Source organism: Branchiostoma floridae, unplaced genomic scaffold (assembly GCF_000003815.2).
Source record: "Branchiostoma floridae strain S238N-H82 unplaced genomic scaffold, Bfl_VNyyK Sc7u5tJ_1044, whole genome shotgun sequence".
Taxonomy (NCBI): domain Eukaryota; kingdom Metazoa; phylum Chordata; class Leptocardii; order Amphioxiformes; family Branchiostomatidae; genus Branchiostoma; species Branchiostoma floridae.
The window spans coordinates 11,686-24,900 of NW_023365592.1; the positions used below are offsets into that span (position 1 = coordinate 11,686).

Here is a 13,215-nt window from a genome sequence, read left to right on the forward strand (position 1 = left end):
ATCCAAGCAGTTGAGTCCGAGTTCTGAAATGTCAATTTTATTATCTGACATTCCATTTTGCCGACTAAAATACACGATACAGAAATTGCACATGAGATAGTGTATTATTGGAATATGTTTGAAACATGACAAACTCACTAAAAACGCCTTGCGTTCAGGTGTTCCTTTCTTTTCAATCTCGGCATGGACCGCGGCTGCATGCGGCGCTGCTGCTGCCCCCTTTGTCTTTGTGCTTCGGCATGTTTCTTTGGTATGAAGGTTGAAACGCACGACTTAAATACGGCAGAAAGACCACGACCGACATGCGCAGGTGTCACGTCTAGACACCAATCAGGTGCATGTGTCACGGGGTAACATAGCATATAAAAAGGGGCGCGGGGACATCGCAGTGCATGGCCTCCAATCAGAATGTCTTACGTCTGACAATATATTACATTCAACGACCTCCCTGTGCACTGTGAACATGGCCCTGAAGTAGGGGCTGGCCGCGGACAGAACAAGTCGATGGCAGGGAAACCGCCGGCCCTCGACTTCAAGGACGACATCCTGCAGTACCCCAGCCTTCTGTAAGTCACATACAGATCCTAGAAACCCGTGCAGATAGCTTTCGTCTTGGTAGGAACGAAGACGAACTGCGCTGGCGTGGAGTTCTTGGTCTGCGGCAGCCATGTTGATGATGATGGATGGTACAGGTCAAAGGGTGGGCCTCTACTGATTACCCACATAATGTATCAGTTACAGTACTACCATCATCCACTGGGATGGAAGGATTTTTTTTGTTGCATACAATCAAAATATTCAACAAAATTATTGTTATATTTGCCTTAGTTAATAAAAGAGCCAAAAAATATCAAATGATTTATCTATGAACGCGGCAGGGTGACAGCTGCGTTGTTAAAAGCTATCTAACTACCGTCCTCTACATAACCTGATGGTACAGAAAGTTCATGTACGGTTCAGGTCCAGAGGATCAGGTCTAGGTGTCTGGACCTGAACCTGGATCAAATTACTACGAATGGGCAAGCTCCTTGGATCATGGAATGGGCGATTATCAAAACCATGGTCCATTTCGCGCGCGCGATCGCTACAGGAAGCTGTTCGGTGGAGTGGTCTGCCTTCACGCAAATAACGCTAACTTTCTCTGTTAATAAGTTAGACCAAGTTTGACTATACACATAGAAACGTGATAAAAATGACTGTTAAATCTTTTTTACTGCGCTCTTGTTATTTGATTGAACCAATATGCCTCAAAACACGTATAGTACTGGCATTATCTGCAGATAGCCAAGCTGCTAATCGGTCCAACATCAGATTCAACGATTTTTTTTCAGGTCCGGGTTTTCTGGTCCGTCCATCAAGAAGGGTTTTCTGGTCCGTCCATCAAGAAAACAAATACGGTTTCGTACCGGTACCGGGTCCCACCACTGCTGATGATAATAACTTCCATGCCTTAATGTCCTAGGCTATTACGCTAGTACTGGGAGACATATGGCTATTCCTTGTTCTTATCTGAGCTGGTATTTGGTACTTTGCATCACGTAAGATGATAGTTTTTACGATGTTGGCACGTGTGATGTGACTTACGTGTTATAAAGTAGCTGTACATGGGCCACCCTACTTTCCCACTGATGGGGTATTGGTTTATCCTGATGCATGCGCGGATATTTGGCCTTTTGGTAGATCACAGTCAAACTACCGTTTCACCAATTTTTATCTTTGTTAACGTTACATAAATGAATAGACATGACATTTACTTCTAATCATGTTGAACATGGGCAAGTCTTAGTTCTTTTGTGCACCTTCAGTTTTATGGGAAAGTGATAACATCTATTCGTCGGTCAGTTTTTATGAAACACAATCACTAAAAATATGATTTTATTTATTGTAACACTAGCTTTCCCACATGGAAACAAGAACCTTGAAGTGGCGAGCATGTTACGTTTTTTCTTAATTTAGTACAAAGAAGATTGTTTTTCCATGTCAAACGGACACAGCGAGTGGAAAATTACGAAATTAGATGCAAGTTGGTATAAAATTGAAACGACACGAATTGTGTTTTATATAAGAACTACAAAGTATTCCTTCAAACAGAATAGTAACTGACACAGGGCTACTCTGCGATCCTATCAGACTATCAGTTAACATTCAATGTTCAAAGATGATACAAAATTAAATTAATGATACAGAACATTAGTCCCAATTTTTAAAAAAAATGTTCTATATCTATAAGAAAGGACAAATCATTTCTGTGTCAAAATTTTCCTTAAAGTAAAACATTATGTAAAATGCCTATCCCCTTGTGGAGGCGTTCTTTAAAAGCTGAATAAATAGCATAGAAAGACTGCACTGCTCTGTACTGCATGTGTTCTGATCCTGTACGTTAACGCTGATAAGCGTAAGACGTGATATGTTTTTGTGCCCCTTTAAGGTATGGTAGGTACATACGTGCCACAGGGCACATAGGGCCAGGTGAGAAATATGTCTTATTAGGCAGAGTTGCATTCACGTCCCTCCAGACATCAGCAGACCTGTCGTACACATATACGAGAAGTTCTTCCTTATCATCCTCGTCATCAACACAGCTTAACCATATGTGGAGCTGGTTGTCCATTACAAAAAGACAGGGAGAAATACACATTTTCATTTTACGGTTTCCTTTGTTCGGCCAGCCTTGCAGCTTCTGCCAGCGGTCTGACTCTGTGTCATACACCATGATCTGTTTGAAGTCAAAATCAGCGCAGAACAGCTCTGTTCCCTTGGTAACGGCTGAATAAATGTCAAGATCGGGGTCTGATGCTGGGCTCCGCTTGCACCAACAGTTCTGGCTTCGGTCATAACAATGCAGTTCTAAACTTGTCAGGAAATAGAGGTGTGAACCGCAGGCCAATGCTTCACTGTAGTCATATTCAGTATTGTCAAGTTGCAGCTGTGCACACTCCTGCCACTGGTCTGTGTGCCACACTGCATGAAAAAGCAGATTTCCACGAGTTCCCAACATTGTGCACGATGGTGGAACCTGACGTGTTCTCACCGTGGGCACGGGTTTCCACGGACTGCCTGTTCCCGCGTGCCCCTACAATGAAAACCTGTGCGCACGATAGGGCACGCGAAGAGTCCACGCGCCCCACTGTTGTACACTTCCCGTGTTTCACAATTATCGTTAGCAATGGAGAGCTGAGAAGTGTCTGATAATTCAGTTTGGTGAATTGTCAATTAAAAATCCCTTAAACTCTTGCCACATTTCGGTCTGTACTTGCGGGAAAGTCAATAATGAAACCGACGCCAACAGTACGCGAAATAAGATTTGCAACGCATTGCAATCCCCCTATAGTGACCAAAATCGTGCCGTATATACGAAACTCAACCAACTACGTTACCTAGATATACAGATTGCATGTAAGAGTTACACTATAGAAGCAAAAAAATTAGATTTCAACGGAGTGTGCCCAATGTCTTTTACTTCATATGAAATGTTTTCTATGCGACATTAAATGTATATGTGTATTGAGTTAGTTGTCATAGACGTAAAAGCTCAAAGCTAAGAAGAGCTGTTTTTCTTTCTACGTATTAATTCGTGGAATATGTACAAGACAAACATAGAGGTCGCAAATAATCACAGAAAGAACTTGTTTTATTTGTTTTGGGCTAGCAAATACAGTGATTTATAGTTTGCAGTAATTTGTCAGTCAAGCGGGAACGCGGGACAAAGACTACTGATCTCAAATGTATGTGATTCGTGTATTCGAAGAAACAGCATGAATAGAACGGACAAAGCTTTAACAAATGATCAATGGCAACGAATATGTTCCCCAGCCAACTTGGAAGGAGGCTTTAAACTCGACGCCTATCAATACATAGATTGGAAGTGTTGTTCTTTGGTCGGTCGGCGCGGCTTTGTTTATATAACGCCGCATTATTCCGGCGCCATGTTGGATTTGCATTATATTGACTCCTTGTTTGTCGTAAAAATCGATTCAAAATATTACAAAGCTAATAATGTTATGGAGAACTTCAATCTTCGCATATTTCACTTTTACAAATAGTGTAGTTTTTGTTTGATATCGATAGGGAGATTGTCTGCCTGACTTGACTTTGTCGAATATTGAGCCGATCGCGAATACGTGTGCTAGTAACATTTCTCAGATATTTCATAGCAATTGTACAGAAGCTCTACGTTGCATGAGCTAATCAAATTTCTGTTACTAATGGGAAATACGGTCCGTTAGAGGTAAACAAGCAAGTTAAAAAGCACGAAAGTTAACTACTGGCGATGGACCGCCACAAGCTCCCCTCCCCCAATACACTTGTCAGTGTTTTGTCTAAGCTTGAAAACACGGTATTCCGACGCGCGTGTCCTATAGCCTCCTTCGCGATTCTCAACGTTGACTAAGGTTTGCCGGGTGAGGAAATTTGCTTTGGAAGGAGTTTGCCGTATACACACAAATAGTATATTCAACGACTTATTGTGTCTGTATTCAAAATACCCATCCGATGTAGCCAATCGCATTTCACACACGAGATGGGTGTTTGGGAATGAGGACCAATCAGCACACGTGTCTCCATTTTCAAACCTCACAGTCGTCATTTCAGATCTTGACTCATTTCATTCAGAGTGGTTTCACGCTGCTCCGACCCCGATAGCTAAGTATTTGATCGCACGACTGACAGCGCGGTGAACTTTATGAAAGCTTGCAAATGATTCTACGTCAAGACTGGACACTATCTCGCCATGGAATTGAATTTTACTGCCGACGCCGTGGGACCAAATTCTGCTTTATAGAGCAACATCTAGCCTCCCGACCACCGAGGGTCGGGTTGGCCCTTTGTCGGTGCGATGTTTCTCGCCGCCCGGGCCGGGTCGGCTGACGCACCCTGTTAGCTCTTCGTAGTAGCTGCCGATTAGGTGATTTGGAGCTCCTTCGTCTCCGTGGAGGCCCTACACGTCTCACGATGGATTGGATACCACCGTTACGAACTTGCATGTTAACGCTTAGAAAATCTGCTGCGGCTGTGCAAGGCTTTCTTTAACCTCCTTGGGCTGTGTAAATGTATAGGCTCTGGACTAGCAACTTTTTGTGTAAAAGGCCAGCTGGAGGTGTACGGATGAGAGCAGGAATGCTGAAATCCAGAGACCTACGGGAGTTTTATGTCATCAACCAGCACAGTAGAGTGAACTCAAAATGTTGAGACTGCGAATAAAACCCAAAAGTACTGGTGTCGGACCGACAAACCTATGGGAGCCCAAAGGATCGACAGCCAGTACATATGGAGGAACGCATCAGGAGCAGTCAACTCTCAAATAATACTTAAAACTGCAAAAACAACGAAAGTTAATTCACATCTAGAAAGAATAAAACAAACACACTATAATTTATATACAGGGGAAGGGGGAAGCTGGGAGGGTAATTTTTGGGCTGGGAAGGGCCGGGGCAGTGAAAATGACGCTGCTATCAATAACAAAGGGTAATTGTGGCGCAGTCGAGGCCCGGGGAGATAATTAGGTGATAATTAACCGCTAATTTATGCATCCGTCATTCTCACACAAAAGCAAACGTCGCTAGTTTCCACACGTACGCACACGTGTACTAAGATGGCACGGTTCGCGCACACAGGTTTCCTCATAGAGGGCACGTTATGCACACGCGAGTGGTCCGTTTACTCGGATTTGCACAGGTGCCCCATGTAGGGGCACGTCACGTTCGCACAGTGGGCACCCGTTGAAACCCGTGGAAACTCTGGATTTACTTGCATGTGTACACGGGTTTGCACAGCGGAAATCTGCGTTTTCGAGCAGTGCCAGTTGTACTTTCTCATCCACACCAATCCACTGTCATCCTCTACATCGGCAGCAAGATAGTACAAATTCCCATCAAGTTCAACAAGGTGCTCATCGTACCATGTAGAATCGTTGACCAGTCTCAGCGACTTAGATACTGAGGACATACCAGCATGTTCCCATACATTCCCCGCATGGTTGTACTTCAGCATGGACAACTCACCGTTACTCTTTCCCTTACGAGTCAGGATGTAGATGTTGTTATCTCTAGTGACTGTCACGTCTGTGATGCAAGGGAAGTCCTCTGGTTTGTAACCGCAGCTGATGTACTTCCCTTCCAAAGGGTTCATGAAGAGAAGCTCTTTCGAACTGAATAGAATAGAACACAAATCATTCTGTAATGAGACTGGAATGGAAACTCGTAGCTTTTCCTCAGAAATAAGGCCGAAATCACAACATCTACTACTGTCATCTTTCAATCTAATCTTGTAGCCTCAGAGAAATGTGATTCGGTATGAGTGGGTACAGAACACTGAGACTCTGAAAATGCGTAAAACAGGACCTCAACATGAAGAATAACCTTGCACAAGGATTATAGACATAGATTTTCATACGAAGAAGAAGTATGCACTGACTCGGTATTGGACAGCAGAACCAATTCTGTTGTCATTCCAAGCCTTGGGTTTAGATTGGGTTTCCCTTTCTGTTTCACATTCCTGATGACCTCAGAACTCCCCGGATCCTCTTTAACCAGAGGGTGTTCCAAGATGGCTGCCGTGTCGTCTGAGGTCAGCAGGTTGAAGCGGATTTGAGGGAGGATGCTGGGTAGATGGTGCAGTCTGTAGGGTAAAGGTTAGGGGTTGACATGGGGTCGATATGAACTTGTTTCCATTACTGCATAGGAGTCTTGACTTTCAGTTGACTATTCAGTTTGCATAGAAGTCAGGGATATTGAATCACATAGAAAAACTGAGGGACGCCACGTCAATCAGCCAACATAGAAGCCTTTGCAGTCATGAATGACGTTTGATGTGATGTAAACACAATGTGGACATCAATATTCATAGTTGTATAATACCCACCTGTCCTCCCTGCTGTACTGCACCCATCTCACCACAGTCTCCCACACTGTTGTCTCCTCTTTAACATCCAGATCATCGTGGCTGATGATCTCAGTCAGCTGGTTTATACTCAGGCTGTAGAAATCTTCGCTGGAGGCAACCTGTGGAGATGAAGAGTACATGTACATGTGTGGTACTATGGGGAACAACTTTTAACTGGTTAAGACTGATACTTACAAATAAGGCAGGAAAAGTGGGTTTTAATCTTCTTTATTATGCTGCGGACAGCTATGGCCATAAAATTAAAAAAAATGTGGATGACTTCCTCTAAAATAACGTCTGACATTATACTAGAACGAGCAGAAATGGTACAAAGTGTAACATGCAAAAGATTTGCAATACGTTTTAAACACACAAACTCGTTCATATTCGAATCACCTAGTATAGTAGGGAATTGAATGAAGTGAGCTACTATCAACACATTAGACCAACCTCAACAAAGTTTCTTCGGATCATCTGCAGACAAGCTTTACGGACAACGTTCACAGAGAAGATATCAGCAAACTTGTACAAGTCCATATAGTGGGAGCGCTCTACGTTCATGGCCATGTAGCTGCTGCATGTGTCTCTCACATAGTCCAGTTGGAGGAGGTCAGCTGCCTGGTACAGGGGCTGCACTCTGTCCATCGATACATGAAGGGTTCCCGAGTAGATGTATTTCAGGATCTCCCCGAAAATGCTTGCATCCACACACTGCAGAAGGATACAACTTTACAATGCTCAAACCCATAGTACGACACTATAACATTGAATGTACCTGTGTTAAAAGATAATTATGTTCAAATTCTCATCCCATTCCATTATTTAAATAGAATAATTCTACATGCAAAATTGTACTAAACAGTTTCTAGTTGCGGAAAAAGACTTAAAAACAACAAAATAAACAGCAACACAAGACCTTTACTTAAACCTTTCTCAGTAAATGGGGAGGGGGTTATAAGGAGGGCCACATCAAAGGGAAGTTTAATATTTGATGTTTCATTTTAGCCATGCCAACCCTACCTGTAAAACAACCGTCTTCTGCCGACTTTCCGCCATGTCACTTGTAAACATGGCCCTGAAGTAGGGGCTGGCCGCGGACAGAACAAGCCGATGGCAGGGAAATCGCCGGCCCTCGACTTCAATGACGACATCCTGCAGTACCCTATTCTTCTGTAAGTCACCCACAGTTCCAAGAAACCCGCGCAAATAGCTATCATTTTGGTAGGAACGAGGACGTACCGCTCTGATGTGGTCTGTGGCAGCCATGTTGACGATGATGATGACATGAAGGTCAAAGGTGACAAACCTTTACACTGATTACATATAAAGTGTAGCGATATATCGAAGCGTACAATGAATGTCAGAACTAGAAGCGACTGCATATAGTACAGAATGAGCGCCAGAGCGAACTACTTTCTGGATAGTACCAAGGCTAACCTAAATGCCTAAATTGATGGGAATCTGTCCTTTTATCAATTATGTTTTATGTCACTGTGTATATCTTTGCCTATGTTACCTGCATGCCTAAATGATTTAAATCAGTCGCTTCCTTCTTCAATTTCTCTTTGGAATATTTTATGGAAATGCCCTTGCAGTTCGAAAATCATAAGTTAGGGGGCTTAAACTTGCCCACCTTGTCTTGACGTCGAAAGGTATTTGTCATCCAAATGTCAAGATCATATCAATAATCAAGACATGAAAAACTGCTGTCATAGCATATTATCATTAGTTATGCAAATGACCTCATATTTTGTAAAATTTCTATTCCATTTTGTGCATTTTCGGCTTAGCTACCTACCTACAGTGGAATTTGTTATCACCAAGTACAGTACGGGCATCTTCTCTGGGTAGTTTTAAAGAACGCTTGCAGATAGTGCAAAAGTTAGGGGTAACGAGTCGTTCGGTGTAATATAACCAGCTGCTGCCGCGCCGCGTGCCTGCGAAGCTGGTGTGTTACGCCGAACGGCGGTAATACCGGCTATATAGATACAGATACAGATTCCGAAAATCATAGAAATCTTTTCTTGAGTAATCTTCTTTAGAATTTTTTTTTTGCCAAATTGCCCCCGCAATTCCTTGTGTAGCCTTCAGGGAGACCAATCTTCTTCCCGACCACAAAGGCTATCTAACGCCCCGAAATCGTGTCCATAGCTTGTTTAGAACCCGAGATACAAAAGCGGCACACTCCGATCAAGCACCAAGGGATGCCGCTTATCATTACCAGTGTTCGTCACATCTCACCAACATACAAAAAGTATCAAACTAATACATCCAGCCGTTCCTGAGTTATATTGACAGACAGTCCAATGTTGGGTAGTGCCATTGGAATTCCAGCCAGAGTGGTGAAAGAATGTGCCCCCAAAAGCCAAACCGAACAACGCGCGCGCGCGTGTGTGTATACCTTTAGTACACTGAGTCTAATATTTTGATGAAAGGTCACTTCATTATATGAATCCCTCTTATAAAAGAGTAGTCGTACTCTGTCATCAAATACTAAAACAATAAGTTTCTATGTTAAAAACTTATTCATTTATTGCAAAACATTTGCTAATCTACTCACTGTCCTTGTTTAAGTAAAGTTAGATCTAGAGGTTGTCTGAAAATCTTTATTTTGTAACCTGATTATAGAAATACAATGCATAAAAGAATACACCTTCTAGTACTATTCTTTTAGTTAATGAAATGGTCTTTTCCTCAGCACCATTTATAATCATGTACTCTGCACCTCCACAGGTTGCCTCCAGTGAAGAGTTCCGTCGCCTGAGTGTGAATCAGCTGACTGAGATCATCAGCCACGATTAGCTGGATATTAAAGAAGAGACAACAGTGTGGGAGGCTGTGGTGAGATGGGTGCAGCACAGCAGAGAGAACAGGTGGGTTTCGTTATCTCTATATGTGTCTTCTATTGTCTAATCTGTTGTATATTCTGAGTACATATTGAATGACTGCAGAAACACAATCCATTATTACAATTTAGGCAGGTTATAGTGCAAAATTTAATATCCCAGAGATTTCTTCAGTGAAACATGTCCACAAAACTTTTGTCCTACTCCGTACCCTACAGACTTCACCACCTATCCAGCATCCTCCCTCACATTCGCTTCAACCTGCTAACCTCAGACGACACGGCAGCCATGTTGGAACACCCTCTGGTCATGGAGGATCCTGGGAGTTCTGAAGTCATCAGGAATGTGGTACGGAGAGGTGCCTCCAATATGAAGGCAAGATTTGGGATTGGTGCAGAGGAAATGGTCCTTTTCTTCCAAGCTAGGTCTGAACTTAGGTAGTAGATAATGATGTGAAGGCTATTATATTTTTGTTGTTACCATTAGTAGTCCTTTCTTCATTTAGTGCCCATGGTCATGATAATGATCATTATGGCGCTGCCCTTATGTATCGTCCTATCCAAGGGACTTCCCTATTGGCTACTAGTAACTGCATTCAGGTAATCATTTCCACTGGAGTGAAGTGAGCAATGTCATACTTTCTGAAAAGCACAAAATCGGTGACACGACAAAATTTGAATCCGGACCTCTTGGGTTCTGCAACAAACATGTTACTGTAGTCGTAATGCCACGCGATGTCACGTTCACACAGTAACTCAATGTTACGATGTTGGTTATAGCTGGTCTTAATGACAATTCCCAGTGTAGATTGCTTCCAGGATGTTTATCAAAAGCATCTGACAAAAATTACTTTTAATCTGAATCCTTCCTCTGCCGACAGAAGCATTGTTTTGTGCATTGTGCTCACTTAAACCAAGTTTCTATATTTTCCAGTTCCAACAGGATGAAGGGCATAAACCCCAGATTAGGGAAGTTCATCAGCTGCAGTTTCACTGAAATCCCGCCTATCGTCAGTGCTACAGTCACCAGTGACAACGACATTTACGTACTGGCTGAGAAGTCAAAGGATCAGATGTCCCTACTGTTGTACAATCAAATGGGGGGTGTCTGGGAACAGAAGTCTTCAGTGGAGATGCTTCCCGGACTGCCAACAGACCAGTACCTTTTGGCTCTTGATCAACATCTTTATTACATTGCTTGCACTGCAGGCAATGTGTCACAGGTCTTTAGTCTGAAGAAGTATGACATGAACGCGAATGAATGGCAGGACTGTTCCCAGCTCAAAGTCAACATTTCTGTCTTAGAACACTAGTGTCAGGCGGTTGTCTCTATTTGATAAGCTTGACAGACCTGCACTGTTACAGCCCAAAGGAGGATCGCTGGTCCAAGCGAACCCCACTGACTACTAGAGATGATCCGTTCTGGATTGGTATTGCCATGGGCACTGAGATCTTCTGCTCAAACATGGACTTTACTTTCGTGTCAGTGTACGATACTGAGGAAGACAGGTGGCAGCAGCTTCCAGTTTGGGACCGTCCCCTTGAGGATGAGGATATAGATTACACCGCTAATTTCTTTATACTTGAGAACCAGTTATATGTACATTTAAATAACGACAAGTCAGGCTGCCAGCACCAACATGTGCTTGTGTATGACAGGTGTGAAGGCGTGTGGAGAGAGTTGGATGTCACCTTCCCTTACGTGGACTGGAACTGTCCACCTGTTGTGGCACGTGTCTACCTGCCAGGTGTGCAGAACAGGTATGCTAACAGATAGACTTATCCAGACGCACAGCTGTTTGAACATATCATTGCTGCTGCTGTCAGCATTCGCTGCACGGCCTTTATAAAGGGGCATAATTTGACTTTGAGTAGCAGTTAGATTGTAAGACACCAGTCCTTGTTTGTTTCATTTTTACAATGAATTATCTGATGTGTTTAGCACTGTTAGACACCGGGTGTGGTGTTATCCAGAAAGAAAATGTTCAACTTTTCTGTTTCATAAGTGATTCAAGTTGTAGGTATTTGGTAGTATTCCTATTGGAATATAATTGTTGCAAGATTTAACTGAAGAGAACAAAATGTAATATGGAAAAGTTGTATGTTTCGGAGTTGGGACAATTGTTTTAACACACCAAGCATTCTCAAAAATAATAATGATATGTTGCTGTTTTATTGTTGGTTTTAATCTAAATTTATTTTATCACCAGTTATTAAATATTACAAGCAACGTTTACTGAATGTAACACAATAACGTTTACTGAATGTAACACAATACCGGTATTTTTTTAATATTTAGATATATTGTAGTCACTTTAGTTTAACCATTGTATCTATTTTTAAACAACAAATAAGTGCTAAATGTACTAAAGTTATATCGTTTTAAGAAGTTGCTCGGGCTTTAGGGTGGAATGATCTTTATAAAGAACTCAATGGCACAGATATTACATGTATAACACGATCATTTGGGCTTATGAAGTAACGCCTGGTCCAATGTAAGCCATCAGCATGCAGGTCCAACATCTGATTACATACATTCACTTCCGTTCGGACATGCCTAAAGTTGCCTTCAGTATGAAATCTAAGTGGTCATCAGGAAGGTTGAACAATGGACTAAAAACACATTAGTATAGTATACCTACAGAACAGGTGTAGGGACCAGTACATCGTACGAGTGCAAAACGTTTTTTTTTTTTGGACCGATAAAAAAAATCAGTGGAACAGGTTTCGCCAACTAGAAAATGGGCACACTATGTCAGCAGGCGTTTGGGGTCTTCCCGGGCCAAGAAGACAACAAGAGAAGTCGAGTAGAGTCTATTGTCAGTTGTACCAAGTTTCTACAGTCAGAGGTACAGACACAGTTAGCCTTGATTACTTGAAGATGGGCTTTTAAAAACGCCAGTGGGAGTCGAATAATCCACCAAACAGATTCCTTTGTAGCAAAATTTACCAATTAACATTGTAAGTATTGAGTATTGCCAATTCTCAAGTTTCCATAGACAATCAGGTTCAGGTCCGGACATGGCTCTGATCCTCTGGACCTGAACAGGATCTATACCTGAATTTTCTGTACTGGTACCTACCCCTACCAACAATAGATCTTTTTCTTTCTGTCCTTTCACATCTTATTCTTTGACTTTAGATTTATTTTGGTACATCTATGACAGTACTTACTTATTTTCTGATAGTTTTTTTTTTCAATCTACGTGCTCATTTTACAGCTGGTTTGCACAAATTTGCTGTGTTGTCGGAAACTTTTGCGAGCGAGGATGTCATCCACATATTTAAATCAACGTGGCCTAATTGACATATTATAGATGGCATCCTTCCATCTCGAGAGATAATAAAGGGTTAATGCCCCGGCCCGAGGTGTATATGGTGAGATAATCCCTGGTCAGGCGCGAAACAGACCGAAAAAACCACCGAGTGAGCGGAGCGAACGAGCCGGGTAATAAGGCGGTTGTCGCCCCTGACCAGGGATTATCTCTCCA

General features: G+C 42.4%; 1 protein-coding gene across 1 annotated transcript in view; it reads right to left on the reverse strand.

Annotated features, from left to right (window-relative positions):
• Positions 1–8,172, reverse strand: part of LOC118407261 (kelch repeat and BTB domain-containing protein 2-like) — an 11,339-nt gene extending 3,167 nt beyond the window's left edge. The window contains exons 1-3 of the mRNA XM_035807720.1: positions 7,900–8,172; positions 7,330–7,590; positions 6,859–6,998 (exon numbers count right to left, since the gene is read on the reverse strand). Of these exons, the coding sequence (XP_035663613.1) occupies positions 6,859–6,998; positions 7,330–7,590; positions 7,900–8,145 (647 nt within the window). The 5' untranslated portion in view covers positions 8,146–8,172. The remainder of the gene's footprint in view (positions 1–6,858; positions 6,999–7,329; positions 7,591–7,899) is intronic.
• Between the last annotated feature and the right edge of the window lie 5,043 nt (positions 8,173–13,215).